The sequence below is a fragment of the Natrix helvetica genome (genome assembly GCF_964273705.1).
Source record: "Natrix helvetica genome assembly, chromosome: 6".
Lineage (NCBI taxonomy): Eukaryota > Metazoa > Chordata > Lepidosauria > Squamata > Natricidae > Natrix > Natrix helvetica.
The window spans coordinates 74,694,850-74,716,587 of NC_138553.1; the positions used below are offsets into that span (position 1 = coordinate 74,694,850).

The window sequence follows — 21,738 nt, forward strand, 5'->3', positions numbered from 1 at the left end:
TCTCTTATAATCACAAACAGAACTTTCCACTCTTGAAACGATTGAATGAACAAATTGTTTCCTGCAAAAGCTCCTAATTCACCCTGCTTTCTTACTTGTTGTTATCTTTTGGCAGTTCTATGCATGCGCACACTAGGAACAGGCTCCAGCTGTTCCTCTGCCTCACTGCTGTCTAGCTCCCTCTCTGCCTCCAATGCAGAGCCCCCGTCTGAGCTTTCCTCAGCCCTTAGGACTGGCCCATGTTCCTCCCCAACATTCTCACTGTACGACTCTGCTGCCAGCTCTGCTGGCCACCGGCAGGCCAAAATCCACAAACAGAGGCATCAATTAAGCCATAAAACCACTGTAAAATCTCCTCTGATAACTACTTTGCATCAGTCCATGAGGCTCATTAATTCTCTATTGCCACTAATGCAAAATCCTTAGAAGGGTCTCATTTTAAATATTTGGTGTGGCTGGTGGTATCAGAGGGCTATGTAAGATTAAAGCTTCTCTGGAATTTCATGGGGGGGGGGGAGAGAAACCCTGTTATCAATTAGTTTTCCTCTTCCCTCTCTACTAGTTCTCCATTTGTCTTATGCCTCTCTAAGCCAGAAACCAGTATTTTTATTTTTAACATTTTGTGCAGCGTATTATTGATATTGTTGATAACCCTAGGTTGCCTAGATATTTATTTATAGGGGGAAAATGTCCGGACCAAAGTAATTTCTAATGTTGGATTTTCCCCCTTACCAGAGGGAGCGCCCTTGGGGAGTACTGTGAAGCCGTTATCATGGCAACTCCACTGCGCTGCACAGTAGAAGCTATTTTACGGCAGTACAGGAGAAGCCATTTTAAGACACAACAGGCTGTATCTTAACAGAACACAGACCCCAAGCGGTGTTAGGGGTGTCTTACCCACACAGTATTTTTTTTTTCCAGAGAGTAAGTCATGTGTGTACCAAGTTTGGTTGAAATTGCTCGAGGCGTTCCAGAGTTATGTTGGAACATACACACAGAGAGAGTGATAGATAGATAGATAGATAGATAGATAGATAGATAGATAGATAGATAGATAGATAGATAGATAGATAGATAGATAGATAGATAGATAGATAAAACACCTCTTGCATTAGAAGAGCAGGTTGTTCACACCATGTCTTCACAGGCATTAATCAAAGGTCTGTCCACGACAGATGGCATAGGTTCTTGACAGATGTAGGGTTTTTGATACTAACCTTTAATATACGGCGTGTCTTGCTGTTTCTATCCTGGTGCTTAACTAAACTTACAAGAAGAACATTTATCAAAGAATGTGTGTAGTAGAGCAACAAAGAGACTAAGCTATGAACCATGAAGTTCCAGTTGAACTCCAGCTTCTGCTCTTAACTCACTTGGTGCCATGGGGCAACCTGCAGTGTCAAATTTCATCCCCATTCCCATCTGTAATCCAGAAATAATAATATTCTTCCTACAGATCTATTGAAAACGTCACTAGAAAGCAAGATCACTGGGAAGTGTTTCAAAATGCATCGTATTATTTATTTTATTTTTATTGATTTTCTATTAAATACATTTCTTAGTGCTTAATAAAGATTGTGTGTCTGGGTATTTAATTTGCTTAACAATACAAATTACATTCTTAATCTTCACCCCTTTTTTCCAAACCATTGTTGAAATAGATTCTACATCTGTTTAATTTTCAATGTCAATCTATCAATTTCTGTACAGTCTAGTATTTTCTTGACTATTTCTTCACCTCACAGTATATCTTTATTTTTCCAATACTGTGCGAAAATAATCCTCACTGCTGTTAAGACATGCAGCATTAAATACACATCAAGATTTTCTGATATTATACCTAACAAAAACAATTCAGGTTTAAAATCTACATGTTTCCCTATCATCTTTTCTAACTACCTGTGTATCTTTGCCCAATTTTTTTTGCTTTGATACAAGTCCACCACAAATGATAAAATGTGCCCATTTTTGGTTACATTTCCAACATTTGCTAGACATATTTTTAAACATTTTAGATAATCAAGCAGGTGGTAGAAAAATGCATCATATTATTAGGGAGTTTTATGTTTCTTCAGTTCCCCTTCCAGAATTCAAATTGAAGATTGATCTTAAGGCCCAATATTAACAAAAAATGTTACAAAGGAAGGTTTGCCTTCATTTAATTGTTTTTTCACAATTGACCTCTGCGTTTCAACTTCATGTATAAAATCCCACAAAACAATAGTTTAAGAAATTTTTATAGCCAGGCACAAAGATACAAGGCTAAACTCATGAAGGAGGAATGGATGAAGATGGATAACTTGGCAGAAATGACAAAAATTGACTTGCTTGCTTAAAGAGGTATAATCGTTTTTTTACAAAAAAAACTGGAGACCCTTTTCTTTATGGACTTTCTGCTGAAAATGGATAAAAATTAATCACTGATTTGGGGAGTTATTGATTCCAAGGGTTTGTTTACGGGAAGATGAGAATTATGACACGCAATATGGAAAGCTGGAGATTGTGAATGCTCTGTTTGTAACTGCTGCAAAGAAGTTAAGAAGTTGCTCCTTTAGATACCTTTTTTGTTACCTTTCACTTTTCCTTTTACTCTTTTACATTTTATTTCATTTCCTACATTTCATTTATGCTTCTCTGGATATTTTAAACTTATATAAAGGTAAAATCAGTGTTTTAAAAAAAAAAGAAATTTGAAAATTGTATGCACAAAACGATGTTTAGTTTTTCTGAAATTATGCCATCCAAGTTATCCAATAATTCCCTCAACACTGTCAAACTATTCACTAAGGCTGCATTACTATTACTATTAATCTTCTCATCATTCCTATCACTCATCTCCTCCTGCTTGTGACTACATGACTGTAACTTTGTTGCTTGAATCCTTACGATTTATATGATTGTTTCCTAGTATGATTTGATTGCTTATTTGTACCCTATGACTATCATTAAGTGCTGTACCTTATGATTCTTGATGAATGTATATTGTCTTTTTATGTACACTGAGAACATCTGCACCAAAGACAAATTCCTTGTGTGCCCAATTACACTTGGCCAATAAAGAATTCTGATTCTGATTATCATGTCACCAATATTTGTTCTTAAGATAACCACTGCTCGTAAACTAATATAAAGAAGACAACACATTTGAACTGTCACATTACAATAGTTCTCAACTTACTAGGGTATTTGAGCCTGGAATTTGAGCCAAAAGCTGTGGTAGATGACTTAAGACCTGGTGATTAACCACGACACCACAAGACCATGCCGGATTTCACAATCTTTTTCGAGTCAGTTGTTAAGCGAACGTTGCGGTTGTTAAATGAACACATTTTCACCAATGGGCATTGAAAACACTGAAAAGATCGAAAATTGTGGTCACGCAACCACAGGATGCTGCAAATGAGATTGCTAAGTGCCCAAAATGCAATCACAGGCCTACACTACAGTAGCATGTGCAGCCACCCTAGCTTCAAAAATAGGTAGTAAGTAACTCAGGGTACATTTGTTGTAATTTCAAACTCTTACCAAGTGGCCAGTCATTAAACAAGGATTACCTGTAATTAAAAATGTTTCTTAGAGGACAGCTCTTTCTTTAAAGGTAAAGGTAAAGGTTCTCCTCTCACATATGTGCTAGTTATTCCCGACTCTAGGGGATGGTGCTCATCTCCATTTCAAAGCCCAAGAGCCAGCGCTATCCGAAGACATCTCCATGGTCATGTGATTGCTGTTACCTTCCCACCAAAGTGGTTCCTACTTGCATTTTTTACATGCTTTCAAACTGCTAGGTTGGCAGAAGCTGGGACAAGTAACGGGAGCTCACTCCGTTAGGTGGCGCTAGGGATTTGAACCACCAAACTGCTGACCTTTCTGATCGACAAGCTCAGCGTCTGAGCCACTGAGCCACAGTGTCCCTCTTTCTTTAAGACCTTAATTCAAGTTTGACTCTTAGGGATTTCATGGATCCAGTCACATAGATTTTCGGGCAATAGTTTGTCAGTGATTATCCGTGGTGCTAGATTTCCCATTCTACCCTACAGTTATGGTTTGTCGGCCTGCTTCACACGTAAAGTACAACTCAGGTTTGATCCTGCTTTCAGAATCAACCAGCGCTAGCTAGTTTTTTCCACCTAGCTGAGCAGGCAATAATTAGATCTTTATATTGGGTCTTTCAGAGGTGCACATTTGTAGGCCAGTCTTTAGCCTTCTGAGGTTAGATAATTTTAGAAGCATACTATTCTCACCCATTTCAAAGTGATGTTAACAAGGGGTTATACCTTAGCCCAATGATGTGGGGTGCTACTTTGACCCGTACGACCTGTGGGCAAATTCTAAGGTGGTCTCTATATCTATTTATAATGATGATAGAGATTTGCTTGATACAGACTGAAGAGAATACTTCTACCTTAGGATTGAACTATGGAGACCCCACAGTTTTATTTGAGTCTGTCTTTATATATAGCACAGAAATAGAAATTTTTGCCAATTTCCTTCTGATTTGACACACTGATTACAGTTGCAATAGCCTGCCATGCGAGGACTTGGGGTCACATCTTGTCTGTGCCATCTAGTAATTCTTTGGTATCTACTCCCTACTGAGTTTAAGCTCTTTGATGGGGCATTGTTGTCCTAGGCTGTTTTTTAATAACGTGTTTTATTGTAAGCCACTGACAGACTTCAGTAATCTATGATATAATAGCAACAAATTAACAGAATGATAAAATCATCAGAGTAGAAATAAATGTCAATGCACTCATCTCAATGAATATTTATCATTGTATTATGCAAATAGAGAGAGCACGTACACTGAATATTAGTATTACACTACAATATTTCCAGAGGCACGAAAATTCTGAATTTTATTATATTTGGTATCAAAGACACTCCAATTACCTGCAAAAAATTGAAAATGTATATCTCACTTGTAGATTAAAAAATCAGAGAATACCTCAAAGCAAACATTCCCAACCCAGATGCCCACAGAATTCACTGCAATGACCATACTGGCTGAGGAATTCTGGAAATTCACATACAGCATGGGTGTCAAACTCAAGGCCTGTGGGCCACATCCAGGCCGCGATGTGGTCAAATTTGGACCGTGGGGTCATCCTGGAAAATGTAAGAGTCTGTGTCACTTTGGCCCAGTCTACCCAATGTGGCTTCGGCCTAGTCTACCTAATGCAGCTTCGGCCCGGTCTACCCAGTGCGAAGAGGGAACATGCCAGGAGTTTGGGGAGTGATGTCAAGCTGGCCATGCCCACCCAGTCAGCCACGCCACCCAGTCGGCCTTGCCCCCCCCCCCAGCCCTCCAAGGTCAACAACAGCCCTGATGCGGCCCTCGATGAAATTGAGTTTGACACCCCTGAGATAGAGGGAAGCAAACGGGATAAGCGATGCCATATTCATCATGACATCATGCAATTACTTGCACTATAACATCCTAGTGTCTGTGGTGTCACTCTGGCTTGTCATAGAGACCTATTCCTGCAATGAATGCTGTAGCTGGCCGAAGCAATGGAACTGAAACAGTCCCTCCACCGCATGGACTTAACCAAGCATCCACCCTAATCTAAAGGGGGAATATAACCAGGTAGATTCAGAGGCTGTCAATCTCATCAATCTTGTTATCTAACACAGGAAGGATGATGAGGATGGCTATGAAAGAAAAACATCTGATTTCCTGGGAAGGTTCTTCCACTTCGTTTACTAATACAGGAAGTCCACTTGAAATGAAATGTATGGTACACTGAAACTCTGGCGTGATTTTAGGCATGCACCCAAACAACATAAATAATAAAAGTTATTATGCCTCAATAGCTATCCGGTTTGACACAGCAACCGAACAGGTACAGATTCCAGTAGATAGCTAGGACTCCAGAAAAAAATCAGTCACAACCAGCCTGCCTTCCATTGAGGATCTGCACACTGCACGAGTCAAAAAGAGGGCTGAGAAAATATCTACAGAACCTTCACACCCTGGACATAATCTGTTTCAATTTTTCCCCTCAGGATGCTGCTATAGAGCACTGCATGCCCAAACAATCAGTCATAAAAATAGTTTTCCCCCCACCCCACCCCGGATGCCATCATTCTGCTGAACACTTAATTCCCATAGGACTGTCTCTTTTCTCACCTTTTCTCATCTTTCCTACTGTCTTCTTCTGTTTGGTTCTTATGACTTATCAATAGTTTTGTAACTTATGATTAATGATTGTAACTATGATTATAACCTACGATCTATTACTTGCTCTTTATATGTATGTACACCTTGAGTTTGTGCACCGGAGACAAATTATTTGTGTGTCTAATCACATTTGGCCAATAAAGAATTCTATTCTATTCTATTCTACTCTACTCTACTCTACTCTACTCTCTAATCTAAATTCTTATTCTATTCTCTAATCTAAATTTTTATTCTATTCTATTCAATATTCTCATCTAAATTCTTATTCTATTCTCTAATCTAAATTCTTATTCTATTCTATTCAATATTCTCATCTAAATTCTATTCTCTAATCTAAATTCTTATTCTATTCTATTCAATATTCTAATCTAAATTCTTATTCTATTCTGTGCTATGTCATGCCATGCCATTCTATTCTACTATTATTCTCTCCTCTCCTCTCCTAATAAATGATAGGACTTTCAGGGAGAGATTCATTTTCCAGTAGCTGCTGATGTTCAAAGCCTATTTTAAAACAACTGCATGACCGGTATGGGAGAGAGGATCAACGTCCGATGGCCTTGTCATTTTTCTTCTTCGGAACACAGCCAGTATTGTACAATCAGATTAGCAAAATATACCACCCTTCAATGTAAGGGCTTTGCTATAAGTTATATATTCAGCCTTGTATAATAGTCTCCTGGATGAATTATTAAGATGGAATGCATTGTTAAGTAGCCGTCCCTAACTTAAATAAATTCTGCCAGCCATGCGCAGTGGCACATAAAGATGGTAATAAACTTTTGGAGGGTGCATTAATAGGAAGGATGACAACCAGAGTGCAGGCCCCCAAGTCACAGCTGATTAGCTACCATGCAGACCTGCTTCCAGAAGGAGCTGGAACAAAAGGATATTGTCAGTATATATTATGTTTTGGAGGCAGAACCAAGGATGTCCACCAAAAGTCCAGATGGACATGAAGCAGTGGTGGGATTCAAATAATTTAACAACCGGTTCTCTGCCTTAATGATTTCTTCCAACAACCAGTTCACCAAACTGCTCAGAAAGTTAACAACCAGTTCTCCCGAAGTGGTGCGAACTGGCTGAATCCCACCACTGACATGAAGGTACGACTCAAGTGCCATCTATTCCTTAGCTCTGTCGCAATGCCATAAGAAACAGGTGGATCATTCTATCATGGCCATCATCTTGATACCAAATCCTAAGGAGAGACCAAGAGTTCATCTGGTCAAACAGAATCAGCTCAGTTCTATAACACGTCAGATCAGTGGTGCAGTCCTCTCCTCGTCGCTACCGGTACGCTGTGTACGGGGCCGGGAGTCCGGTCGTGCATGCACGTTGCACAAGCATGTGCACTCCAATGCCCCTGCGACACCCAGCTGCTTGTCAGAGGTCACACAGGCGCTGCACACTGTGTGCGCGTGCACAATTGGTCAGTTGCTTTAAAAACAGGTATGGAACGCGGGCGGGTGAGTGAGCCAAACAAACCACTGTATTGGTATGGTGGCCGCTGCTCCTGGCTACTACCAGTATGGCCGTACCAGGCCGTACCGGCTGGAACCCACCACTGCTTCAGATATATCTTCTGGCTGAAATCAGCAGTATAGGTAGTCCTCAATCTACAACCAGAATTGATCCCGAAATTTCTTCTTTAAAAAAATTATTGATTTTTTATTAATTACATTTCTTAGTGCTTAATAAACATTGTGTTGTCTGGGTATTTAATTTGCTTAACTATACTGAATATATTCTTAATGTCCACCCCTTTATTTTCAACCACTGGTAAAATAGATTCCATATATGATAGTATTCTGATTCATCCTTCTGCTTGATTTTCAATCTCAATCTATCCATTTCTGCACAGTTTAGTATCTTCTTAATTATCTCTTCATCTCGTGGTGTTTCGTCGATTTTCCAAAGTTGTGCGAATATGATCCTCGCTGCTGTTACGACGTGTAATATTAAATACATAACGTTTCTTATCACATTTTTCTGATAATAGACCTAATCAAAACAGTTCAGGTTTAAAATCTACATGTTTCCTTTTCATCTTTTCTAGCCACCTGTGTATCTTTGCCCAAAATCCTTTTGTTTTAGTACAAGTCCACCACATATGATCAAATGTGCCCGTCTTTCGATTAGATTTCCAACATTTCCTAGACATGTTTTTAAACATTTATTTGAGCCCGAAATTTTTCGTCGTTAACTGAGACATTTGTTAAGTGAGTTTTGCCCTTTCTTGCCACAGTTGTTAAGTGAATCACTGCAGTTGATAAGTTAAGTAATTCGGTTGTTAAGTGACTCTGGCTTCCCCATTGACTTTGCTTATCAGGTCACAAAAAGGTGATGATCCCATAAGCCGAGGAAACAGCAAGAGTCATAAATATGAACCAATTGCCAAGCGTCTGAATTTTGATCACATGATCATGGGGATACTACAAAGGTCGTAACTGTGAAAAACGGTCATAAGTCCTCTTTACAGTGCTGCTCTAACTTTAAATGGTCACTAAACAGACTGTTGTAAGTTGAGATCTACCTGTATTTTCCATCTAAAGAGTGATCTCTACTATTGAGGCTTTTCTTCTTTTTCAACATTTTATCATATCTGTGAATGCAAGAAAAGGGACTTTAAAAGAAAACATTCTGTTTACAAGTTCATTGTCTGCTGACAGCACCCTTGGATTTTTATATATACTCCACTGGTTCCTTTGGATGGATAATAGTTTATGTATGTCTGATTGATGCCACTCGATGTACATTGCAGTTTAAATTCCATTCAACTTCTCTTTCCTTCTCCATGGAAATATTCTTTCTTTGTGGTTATAAAACAGGAACATGCACTGAGCATCAGTTTTATTGGTTTTCACCTGTTTCATAAAAGAGATAGCAAGCATTTAAAAAACATTTTTTTTCTTGGTTCCCAGAAGTAAATACTGCATCTGGCCAATTCTTAAAAAGAGTATGGAATGGATAATTTTGTAATCTTTTTGGCAACAGGGTTCATCAATCATTGAAGTATGAACTGTACAGTCTTGGAAAAGATAACGCTTGATGTTAATATTGGATTAGGGAACTAAAACTGCAGAAATTGATAGCATGCGTACACAGCAGAAGTCTAACCAACTCCCTTATATATAACATGTCACAGGTCGTTGCAAAATTCAAATCCAGAAAGCACACACAGATAACTGATTCAGCAGGATTCCTTAACTTCTTTATATACATAATAACACATGAATAAATGTACAATACCAACGGCAGATTCTTCCAATGTGGTAGAGAGGAGAGAGCAGACCTCAGACTAGATTAGTTCTCTTGCACAGACTCAGAGCTACATAGGTAAGCCACGCCCAGGCTCCGAGCCATCTAGCATGGCTCTCAGTCACCAAATAGTTCCCATTGGCTTACCATGTCCTATTCCAGCCAGTCCCCAATGGCTGGCCTCTTGCTATGTCCTATTCCAGTTCATGAATATTCTGACATAATACATCACACAACATGGCTAACTAAGACACTTATAATATGTTTTTTGAAGAGAAAAAGAAACTTAAAACATTATTTAAAAAATCCAAATAGATTTGAGCAATAAATCATACAGGAGATGTTCCAAAGCACACCATATTTTTTTAAAGAAAGAGGTAATGTTAATTTAGAAAGTTTATGCTAATATATATTATAATAATTACATTTTAATAGCTCCTTAATTAGCACCTGGGGAAATGAGGAAAAAAGAAAACAAGGGATAGACTATTAGAATGCTTCTCCCTATGTCTTTTCCTCTTTTTGTGGTTGATTCGTCTTTTTTTAAACTTTTACTCTAGGGTAAAGCTTATTTTCTGTATGTATGTAATCCATTCCTTTTCTTCCTTTTTGCTTTTGTTGTTGTTTTTAGATATTTCATTAATCAAACTAAAACATTTGAAAACAATTCTAGCAAAAAAGGCCTCCCAAAGGCAGAGCAGTAAGATTAAAGATCAGAAAGGAGAGATTCAACCTGGAAATGAGGAGAAATTTTCTGACAGTGAGAACAATCAACAGTTGGAACAGGAGGTGCCTTCGGATGTTGTCATCACTGGAGGCTTTCAAGAAGAGATTGGACTGCCATTTGTCAGAAATGTTGTAAGGTCTGCTGGGGCGACGGAGGGAGGGTTGGACTAGATGACCTACACGGTCCCTTCCAACTCTGTTAATCTGTATAACGATGAAAACATCGGTCCCAGAAATAATAAGCAGCAAGGAAGGGTACAGGTGTGTAGAGGGAAGGGGAGCAATGCTGATTGAAGATAATGGAAATTTAACCCAGCACATCATCAGACTGGGGAAAACTGCCAAGCTAACTTTCCAGCTTAGTACCATTTCTATCAGAATTATTGCAAGGAAAAAAAAGATGCATAATATTTCAGAGGAGTCTATCATGACCCCTTCCTTTGCAAAGGTGAGCATTCAGCACTAAGAAGTCTCTATAACTAGCTCTTTAGGGAAGGGGATGTGGTGGCTCAGTAGCTAAGAAACTGAGCTTGTTGATCAGAAAGGTCAGCAGTTCAATGGTTCAAATCCCTAGCGTCGCGTAACGGAGTGAGCTCCTGTTACTTGTCCCAGCTTCTGCCAACCTAGCAGTTTGAAAGCACGTAAAAAGTGCAAGTAGAAAAACAGGGACCACTTTGGTGGGAAGGTAACAGCGTTCTGTGCGCCTTTGACGTTTAGTCATGCCAGCCACATGACCATGGAGACGTCTTCGGACAGCGCTGGCTATTCGGCTTTGAAACAGATATAAGTATAATTTTCTTTTAAGATATAAAATGGAGGAAGAGACGGTAAAGGAGACAATGATTGGCTGGGGAAGAAATTTTGGCCATAATATAGAGTTAGAACAATGGGATAAATTATGAGAAAGAAATTGAAAATTTACAACAGCAATAGCTTACATAGAAAACCTCTATAAAATGCTTTATAGATGGCATTTGCCTCCAGTGAGATTGGCCAAAATGTACCCAAATTTATCCCCCAAATGTTGGAGATGTAGCCACAAGCCTGGAACTTTTTACCATAGGTGGCGGGCGTACCCCATCACAAGGAAATACTGGTGCAAAATTCGGAAATGGTTGGAAGAAATTACAGAGCGAAAAATAGAACTGAAATCAGAAGCATTCTTATTATGACTACTAGACCAAAAAATGGATAATCTCAATACATAATCATACACATACTCACTGCAACCAGGATTGCTTTCGCACAAAACTGGGAAAAAAATCAATATACCCGCAGATGAAATAATAATTAGCAAAGTACTCGAATGTGCAGAGATGGACAAAATGACAATAGAACTAAAAGAAAGAGAAGAATCGGATTTTTATAAAATATGGAATAAAATTTATAAATGGCTAGAAAACAGAAGGCAAAACAGAAAATAGAGAATGCAAATATATGGTGAGGTAAATAATCAATATTATTATAAGTGTTAGCACTCCTGTTGTTATATTATAGGACAAGGTTAAAGCAATAGGAAGGCAATGCAGAATGGAGAATTATAAAAGCTAAACAGGAAAGCTGATAGAAGGCTGTATAATTACTTTATATTGTTATGTATGTTTTGTGTTTTGTTTGCTTTTGTGTTGCTTTTCTTTCTGTTTTTAAAGATTGAAACATTCAATGAAAATTATTTAAAAAGAAAGAAAGAAACAGAGATAAGCACACACACACCCTAGAGTTGGGAACGACTAGCACATATGGGGGAAGGTTAACCTTTAGGGAAGGGGAGCGGGCTACTTGCAAGGGCTGTTGCTGGATCAGACATGGCAGTTTCTTTACAGCCACATCCTGTAAAGAGCAAACCACCCTCCCCTGTAAATCTGCTACTTTTACAACTGCATCTGCCTGTGGCAATTGGGAAAAGGACGTCCATCTGCGCTTTGCAAACCCCTTTGCAAGCTTCCATGCAGGGAGGGGGCCAACAGCTCCCTCAGTGCCCCCCCCCACCCGACCACCCTTTGTGCAACTTGCCAGCTGTTCCCTTCGCCGGCTCTGTCCCAGGTTATTATCCTCCAGGAGGGGAGTCCAAAAGGGAAACAGAGAGAGGATAAAAGATCAGAAAAAAAATTGGGAGGCTGTGGACAGGGTGGGGCGGGAGGAGCTTTTCTTTCTTAGTTTATTTGGGCAATTTCATTCTGCAGGACGTTTGCACCCACCCCTCTCCTAGAAGAATGAAATATCCTAGGAAATATTAAAAAGGGAGAATATTATATTTCCCTGGATGAGAAATGGAGAAACATTTTAAGGCAGGAAACAGACTCCCTCTTAATAGCCCCCCACCACCACCTTTGTCAATGGGCCATTAAGCCCTGAGCCAGTCTATTCTACATAACAAAGATCCACCTCCTTCAGGCAGAGCCATTTCACTGCCCTTCATTGCACCACCCACCAAGTTTCAATCAAACGTAGCACACAGACAACCTACGAAGCTAGCTATGACCTCTGACAGCAGCCTATAAGGATACTCTTCCTATGCCCCAGGAGGTTCAAAGCCCAGAGAGGGCATAAAACCCAGGGACTCTCAGCATCTCTTCCCTTTTTTCACCCAGGAGTTCCAAGCCATGTGATCCTGTTCACCATTAAACCATCTTTTCAAACAGCCTCCATGTTTCCCGTGTCTTTTCCCCCCCACTTGGAACTGAACCCAGGTGGGCATTTCTTCCAACGGTTCTTCAAGAAATGGACTGGACTGTCGGAGGAATCAGGTCTTCGGAGAAAAGATACAGCGGAATGAAATTTGAGAAGAAGGGATGTGCCAACCTGTTTTTTCTCTTTGCATAATTCTAGAAAAAGTGTGCCTGTTTAGCAGCATTTACAACACCCTGTTTCAGGTTTGAAGTTAAAAGGAGAAAAAGCTAAAGGAAACTTAGATCCACACAGTCAGCCAGCAGGATTTCCATAATGAACATAGGCAAAGCAATGCCCTTAATTACATTAACATTAAAGTATTCCACTCAAAGGGGAAGGCTGGTAGGAAATAAAAGAACCCCATTCCTTTCATAGAGAGAAGAGACATAATTTCTCTTTGAAGCAGAAATCCTTCACTTACCACTGAACTTCATAAAGGCTTCGTGGTGGAAATGTCCATATATGGAATCGGAATGCTTGTGCTTTCAGCTTTGGCAAAAAAAAAAAGGGGGGGGGGTGGAACTTGAATTGGTTTTTCTTTTCTCTAATAATAGTATTTTCTCTAATAAATAATTTTCTCTAATAAAAAGAATGGAGGCCTTTGAACTATGGTGCTGGAGAAGACTCCTGCGAGTCCCTTGGACTGCAAGGAGATCAAACCGGTCAGTCCTAGAGGAGATCAACCCTGACTGCTCTTTAGAAGGCCAGATCCTGAAGATGAAACTCAAATCCTTTGGCCACCTAATGAGAAGGAAAGGCTCCCTGGAGAAGAGCCTCATGCTGGGAAAGATGGAGGGCAAAAGAAGAAGAGGATGACAGAGAATGAGGTGGCTGGATGGAGTCACCGAAGCAGTCGGCGTGAGCTTCAATGGACTCTAGAGGATGATAGAGGACAGGAAGCCCTGGAGGAACATTTTCCGATGGGTCGGACATGACTTTGCAACTAACAACAACAATAGTTTCAGTTCAAAATCACAGTCACCTTACAAGCTCTTGTCTAGGGTTGTGACAGCCAAGGAAGACCTTTGAATGCACCATAATGACTTTTTTTTTGACAGACACTGAGGAGACTCCTGATTTTGTGGAAAGTAACTGGCAGCTAAGGTTTTCCTAGCAGAATTTCAACTTCTCAGCCAGACAATGCTTCTAAAGATAGACATCACACTAGCCCAATTTCATAAAATCACAAAGACATGACCCAACTCCAGATGCCAACATAAAGAGCATAATCTTGCCCAAGAAATCAACATAGCTCCTTGAAATCAGTCAACAATGCACTACTTTCAGTTGACAAAGACATGAATTTCTCCTCCCTTGCTTTTTGTTTTCGTTCAATCTATATGTCTTCATCTCCAGAACTAACACAAGGTCCAGAGCAAGATAATGGTGCTGTTTAACAGTAAGGTAAAGATAAAGGTTCCCTTCGCACATATGTGCTAGTCATTCCCGACTCTAGGGGGCGGTGCTCATCTCTGTTTCAAAACCGAAGAGCCAGCGCTGTCCAAAGACGCTTCTGTGGTCATGTGGCTGGCATGACTAAATGCGAAAGGTGGTTCCTATTTTTCTACTTGCATTTTTACATGCTTTCAACATGATCATATTGAGTTTGGTTTTTATCATAAAAGCTGTTCTGGATTTGAAGTGGAGGTTGTTGGAATGCTGTCAAAAACAGAGGTAGTCTTCAGCCGGTTAGGACCAGTTCAGGCGAACTGATAGCGGAGATTGTGGGTAGACCCGCCCCTGCCCACTCACCTCAGCTCTATGCCCTCCTATTTAGCCATGTTTTTGAGGCCAGGCGCATGCATAGAAGACATGTGCATGAGTAAAGCGTATTGCATGGAAGGCTGGGCGCATGCCCAGAAGGTACACGCGCGCGGCGAACCAGTGGTAAAAATAAGTGAAACCCACCGCTGGTCAAAAAGATAAGCCACTACAGTAAAATACTCTATAGCGGCTGCTAAACATTTTTTTAAAAAATAAAATGCAATGTGCATTAGACACCCTTCCTTTGAAAACTGTAGATGTTTTATTTTTCAAAAAGAGCAATGAATATTGATTGTACTGTCTGTTCCTTTTTACCCGTTCAGTATGCAATTCTTAATTTGCAAAATTGAAAAGTATTTGTGTTGATGGCAGCAAAAAATCTCACCTAGTGCTAAGCAGTGGGGATTTTTCAGCACTATGTCAGCAACACGGATTTTTAATTGCATAAACATATACTTTTTTAAATGCCTTTTTTTTAACTGTGTAAGCTAACTATGCCATTATTAGTACAGGTGCAATGAGGATTGCCGATAATGGATTTCAGCAAGAAATAATTATACCCTTCCCCATAGAAGGTCTGGCTTTTGCTTCCAGGGACCCATATTTATTAATAGCTGTTTGTTTTTAACTTAGGAATAACTTCTTAGTAAGCCATAGGTAAAACCTGGACTCCTGCTGATTTCATGGACATGGTCAGGTATTTTTTCTTGGCAGCAACAAAGAAATATTTTCCCATTGACTTCTTCCAGGGTGCTTTTTTTAAACTTCCTAATCTTGTCTACAAATGAATATATATATATATATATATATATATATATATATATATATATATATATATATATATATATATATATATATATATATATATATATATATATATATATATATATATATATATATATATATATATATATATATATATATATATATATATATATATATATATATATATATATATATATATATATATATATATATATTTAAGCCCACGCTTGAAGATGGCAGGTGAGATCCTGCCGAAACGTTGCAAAGACAATCTCAACCTTACACGGGAAAAGACCCGAATACAACAAAACCACAGGGAGACTAGTATAGATCTATTTTGAGCTAATTAGCTCTCATCAGCTAGTCATACCCTTACTGGGATTTGAACATATATATGTTTGTGTGTGTGTGTTGTATTTGTGCTGATAAATAAATAAAGGGAGACTTTATTTATTTATCAGCACAAATACAACACAAATATAAAAAGGCAACATTAAAAATAAAAATATGGTTTTCTGCCTGGATGATTTTCTGTAATGAGCCGAAGGACAGAAAGGGGGAGTAGTGAGCTCCCTCCCATATTTGGGCATACCAGAGGTTGTAACACAAATACACACACACACACACACACACACATACATAAATATGTATTGTGTCACAACCCCTGGTATGCCCAAATATGGGAGGGAGCATACTGCTTCCCTTTTCTGTCTTTCGGCTCACCCTAGGAGCCATCCAGGCAGAAAACCAAGCAAAGCCCACATTTATCAGCACAAATGCAATATATTTTGAATCCCACCACTGCAGGTATCTAAAAGTTTCCGAAGTTGGAAGACACTGCTCTAGAAGGAAATTTGGGAGTGGTGAACAATTTTTATTTTTGTATATACAACACAGTCTATATATACAACACAAAATACAGAATTAATATAGGTGTATTTTGTACTCCAAGAATATGAACTTTTATTCTTTAAGTCTCAACTCTTTCAGTAGAAGTATAACTTTGGTAATGTTCTGATGTCATCACTCCTCCCTTGATGATTCTTGGAAAATGCTGACTTTTTCGCAGGTACTGTAGTTATAATCTATATATTTGCAGTCTCTTGAGGGTTCATACTCTCAAAGCTGCATATTAACAATTAAATATATTGCTGCGTTTCAGAGCTAGCAACCCTGCATTCCAGGATGGGCTAACAAGCAATTTCATGTTTCAAAATACAGGTAGTATCTATCTTAGTGGTGAAACTCAACATTTTTTTACTACTGGTTCTGTGGGCATGGTTTGGTGGTGGGGTCCTGTGGCTGGTTGGGTGTGGCCAACTCAATGTCACTCATGCCCACGCCCACTCAATCACGTGCCCCCCACCACCACCAAGCAAAGCCCACAGAACCCAGTTGGAAAAAATGTGTGTATGAGTCCATACACTGCACTGTACAGTAGAAGCCATTTTACAGCAGTACATTTGAAGACACAACAGGACACACACCTCAAGGGGTGTTAGGGGTGTCTTACCCCCACAGTATTTGTTTCCAGAGAGTAAGTCATCTGTGTACCAAGTTTGGTTGAAATTGCTCAAGGAGTTCCAGAGTTATGCTGGAACATACACAGACCATTTTAAAAAATGGTGTTTTATATATATATGAAGAAAGATAGGAGGTGGTGGTGGTGGTGGTGGTGGTGGTGGTGGTGGTGGAGGAGGAGGAGGAGGAGGAGGAGGAGGAGGAGGAGGAGGAGGAGGAGGAGGAGGAGGAGGAGGAGGAGGAGGAGGAGGAGGAGGAGATGTTGTTATTCGAATTATATTTTTAGAGTATTCCATTGTAAACCACCAGACAGCTTCAGCTATTGGGCAGCTTAAAAATTGCAATGTATAAATAAATTAAAGAGTTGATGATTTGATGTCTGCCCAGAATGGGATGAGACGAAGGCATCCTTTCTTTTATTTATCTATTTACTTCTATGCATTGCAAAACAATTATTCCTTCAGCTGTAAATATTTGTTGCCTTGTTGCATCCATATCTTGGAAGTTCTGCTTTTAGCAGGAAGTCTTTACTCCAATTGCAAAAGACCAGTGATTCACTATAAGCATATCAGTTTTTCACCCAAAAAATAATTGTCCGGATTCTCTCCAGTTGCTGGCTTTCTTTTTGAGCAAGATTTTTTTTTCCACCCAAAGACATACAACAATGGAAGAGGCAACCAAGGCCTGGTCTAGGCCGGAAAATCCAGGTTGAAAATAATGTAGCACTCAGGGCCATCCACCATTTGGAAGGTGGGAATAATAAAATCAAGATAGTGCCTTGATTCATGCAACTGTTTTTAGGCGCAGCATAAAACAAAAAACAATTACAAAAAACAGACAGTTTGTGCCTGAGTGTTTTATCCTTGGGGTGGACAAGCTTCTGCCTTAATGCATTTTTTGAGTTTAAAGTGTGTGTGTATATTGTGTTGGTTGAAAATCCTCCTGAGCTTTTCAGATATTCTTGCAACATAGGGAATGACAACGTTGCTTCGTTTCGTGTTCTTTTTTTTTTTGTCTGCTGGGTCCTTTTTTTTTTTGGATTTGATGAAGGCCTAGTTGTGAAAGCTGCAAGTTCTGAGGGCTTCCTTGATGTGTTTTAGTTCTTTTTCTTTTCTACCTTTAGTGGTAGGCAAACTTTCACCCCAATGATGTAGGGTTCTGATCACTCCCATTTTGTGTTCCAGGAGGTGGTGAGAATCAAGATGTAGATATTGATGTGTATGTGGCAGTTTTCTGCAATCTTCAGTGTTAAGGCTTCTGTCTTCTTTAATGTGTACTGTACAATTCAGGAAGGCCAGACTATTTTCAATCAATCAATCAATCAATCAGAATAGAGCTGGAAAGGACCTTGGAGGTCTTCTAGTCCAACCCCCTGCTCAAGCAGGACACCCTATACCAGTAGCAGTGAAACTTGGAAACATCATGCCCGCACACACATGCTCATCAAGGCTGTGCTCTGGAAAAGCCGAATTTCTGGGCTCTGGCAGCATGCGCACCCGACAATCAGCTGGCTGGCATGCATGCGCACACCGGTTTTCGGCACAAAGGAGAGCTGATCATCATGCACACCAGAAACCCGGAAGACAAGCAGGCAAGGGCGCGTGTGCTGGGCAACATGGTTTCATGTGCCACTTTGGGCACGCGTGCCAGAGGTTCACCATCACGGCCTTATGCCATTTCAGACAAGGGACTCTTCTTTAAAACCTCCAGTGATGAACTTGTGATGGCAAGCTTGATCATTTACCTTAATCGTTTTACTCAGTTGTTGAGGCTGAGCACCAAGGCCTCGAGTTTTCTTAACATCTTCCCTTAACATCTTCCCGAGTGAACTTAATGTACCTGTCCACAGAATTGATGTCTTTGGTGAAGGCTTCCAATTCCTGTGTTTTAATCCTGACCCAAGTATCGTCCACATACCTATACCAATAAGTGGGTGGGATTCCTGTGAAGGTGTTAAGGTGGTGATTTAATAGCTGAACAGCTGCTGTGAGGCTTTAATGCTGAAATGATGATGCAATGAGAATGAGTCAGCAGGGTTATTTAACTTATCACTTTAAGAGGATATGTATGCATGTATGTATGTATGTATGTATGTATGTATGTATGTATGTATGTATGAGTGGCCCTGTGAGAGCGTCTCTCTCTCTCTCTCTTTATGCTTCCATGCTCTAGTTGATGATTGATTGCCTAACTTTGCCTAGTATATGTATGTATATATTCCTTGTAGATAAACTACTATTGGAAAGACAAACCTCTGTTTACTGTATTTTGCTCCTGTGTTGTCTCAAAATAGTCACACTGTGTACACTCTGGCAGAAGGAGTTTAGGGTTTTGGTTTTTACCTCTTCCATGTAGAGTTGGCCATTATGGGGGACACGGGTGAACCCCTGACTCAGCCAAGATTTTGTCTGTAGAAATCTTCATTGTATTTAAAATACGTAGTGGTCAGGCAGAGATCCAGCAAGGTATATATATGGTCGGGCTGAGGTTGGTTCTGTCACCTAATATGCAGTCTTGTAGCAGTCGTTTCTTCACTACTGTGACAATTTCAGTTGTTGGAATGCAGGTGAAGAGTGAAGTCACATCATAAGAAGTCATAGTCCATCCGGATGCAGTTTTGGTTTCGAAACCTTGCTGGCAAAGTCCTGTGAATTGTTGATGTGATGGGCGATGTCGCCAACTAGAGGTTCTAATAAGGTGGTCAGATGTTTTACAATGCTGTAGGTGATGGACTTGATGTTGCTGACAATTGGTCTGAGTTGAGTTCCCTCTTTGTGAATTGTGGGGCGTCCATCTATGCATGGAGTAGCTTCCTCAGGATAAAGGCAGTATTATTGTAGCTTGTCAGTGGCATTGTCCTTCAGTAGTTGTTGCAGGATATCAGTGACCTTTTTCTTAAAACTGCTGGTAGGATCTCTCTTCAGAATCTCATATATAACAGTGTCCTTCAGAAGAATAGAATAGAATAGAATAGAATAACAGAGTTGGAAGGGATCTTAGAGGTCTTCTAGTCCAACCCCCTGCCTAGACAGAAACCCTATACCATTTCAGACAAATGGTTATCCAACATCTTCTTAAAAACTCCCAGTGTTGGAGCATTCACAACCTCCGGGGGCAAGTTGTTTCACTGATTAATTGTTCTCACTGTCAGGAAATTTCTCCTCAGCTCTAAGTTGCTGCTCTCCTTGATTAGTTTCCACCCATTGCTTCTTGTCCTACCCTCAGGTGCTTGTTTGATTCCCTCTTCTTTGTGGCATCCCCTGAGATATTGGAACACTCCTATCTTGCCACCCATAGTCCTTCTTTTCATTAAACTAGACATACCCAGTTCCTGCAACCGTTCTTCATGTTTTGGTCTCCAGTCCCCTAATCATCTTTGTTGCTCTTCTCTGCACTCTTTCTAGAGTCTCCACATCTTTTCTACATCGTGGCGACCAAAACTGAATGCAGTATTCCAAGTGTGGCCTTACCAAGGTGGTATTAACACTTCACGTGATCTTGACTCTATCCCTCTGTTTATGTAGCCTAGAACTGTGTTGGCTTTTTTGGCAGCTGCTGCACACTGCTGCCTCCTATTTAAATGGTTGTCCATTAGGATTCCAAGATCCCTCTCACAGTCACTACTATTGAGTAGTAACTGTGAAGAGTGTCCACCTTGGCATTGTAGTCATCTGTGTTCAGGATAACTGTGTATCTTTATCAGCCAGCAAGATGGTGATGTTTGGGTCTCTTCCTGTTTGCAACACAGTCCTTTCAGCAGTTCCAAGAAGGTTCCACATCCCTTTGCACTATTCGGGTGACTCTGAGGGCACAGATAAACCTCCAAGTGGCCTCAACAACTCTCAGAAAGAGTGCTAATGATCAGATGACTGCAAGGTATACAAATCCTTCCATCCTCCACCATTCATTCAGTCAGAACAGAAGAAGCTTCTTGGATGAGAAGCAAAACATCTTCAAGGAAAAACCAAGTCCCATTGCCTTTTGAAAAAGCACCTTTGGGATTGCAATCCGAGATGAACGAAAGGAAAACCTATGTACAAGTATGTTAAAATATTCATGACTGGGAGAGACATGGGAACAAGGTCAGCCAATGAATAAGCATAGCAACTAAGTCAGCCAATGGGAGCTTAAACAGATCTGAGTTTGTGCAGAGAATTGAAACAGAAACCTAAGCAGTCTGCTGCTCTGAAAAGTAAACTAGCAGTCTGTTTGGGCTTGTCTGCTGAAATGAAACTAACTGCTTGTGTTTGCCTGTAACTCTCCTGCTTTGTGTTTACTTGGAAAAACCACCAGTTGGTATTGTACATTTAGTCATCTATTCTTATATATATAAAGAAGTTAATGAATCCTGCTGCATCAGTTATCTGTGTATGCTTCTGGATTTGAATGTATGCAACAAACTCTGACAAAGTATTACAAATTCTCTTGAAAGCTGATTATGAATATAGCTAATTTTGAAATAAAATTACCTACATGTGATTTTACACACTAAGTAGAACTTCAAGGATGCTCCTAGTAACATCAGAATTGTGTGTAACATGAACTTAATTTTGCAATGGTTGCAACACCAGCTCCTAGTTAAGAAATGTTGGGGGGGGGAGCTTCTAAGATTAGGGATATTAAAGAATATCAGCTACAGGTCATCTTTGTAACCATAACATCAGAAGGTGCTAAAAACAGAATGTCTAGAAATGATATAATAATAATGAGCAGTGGTGGCACAGTGATTAGAGTGCAGTATTGCAGGCTAACTCTACCCACTGCCCTTAGTTCAATTTTCATCGGCTCGAAGTTGAATCAGCCTTCCATCCTTCCAAGGTCAGTAAAATGAGGGTCCAGATTGTTGGGGG

General features: G+C 39.9%; 1 protein-coding gene across 1 annotated transcript in view; it reads right to left on the reverse strand.

The window, feature by feature from the left end:
* The window catches only part of PHF21B (PHD finger protein 21B), a gene marked incomplete at its 5' end in the record, with an annotated part of 175,974 nt that overhangs the window by 99,645 nt on the left and 54,591 nt on the right, over window positions 1–21,738 (reverse strand). Inside the window, one exon of the mRNA XM_081957118.1 lies at window positions 11,924–11,998. Coding sequence (XP_081813244.1) covers window positions 11,924–11,998 — 75 coding nt within the window. The remainder of the gene's footprint in view (window positions 1–11,923; window positions 11,999–21,738) is intronic.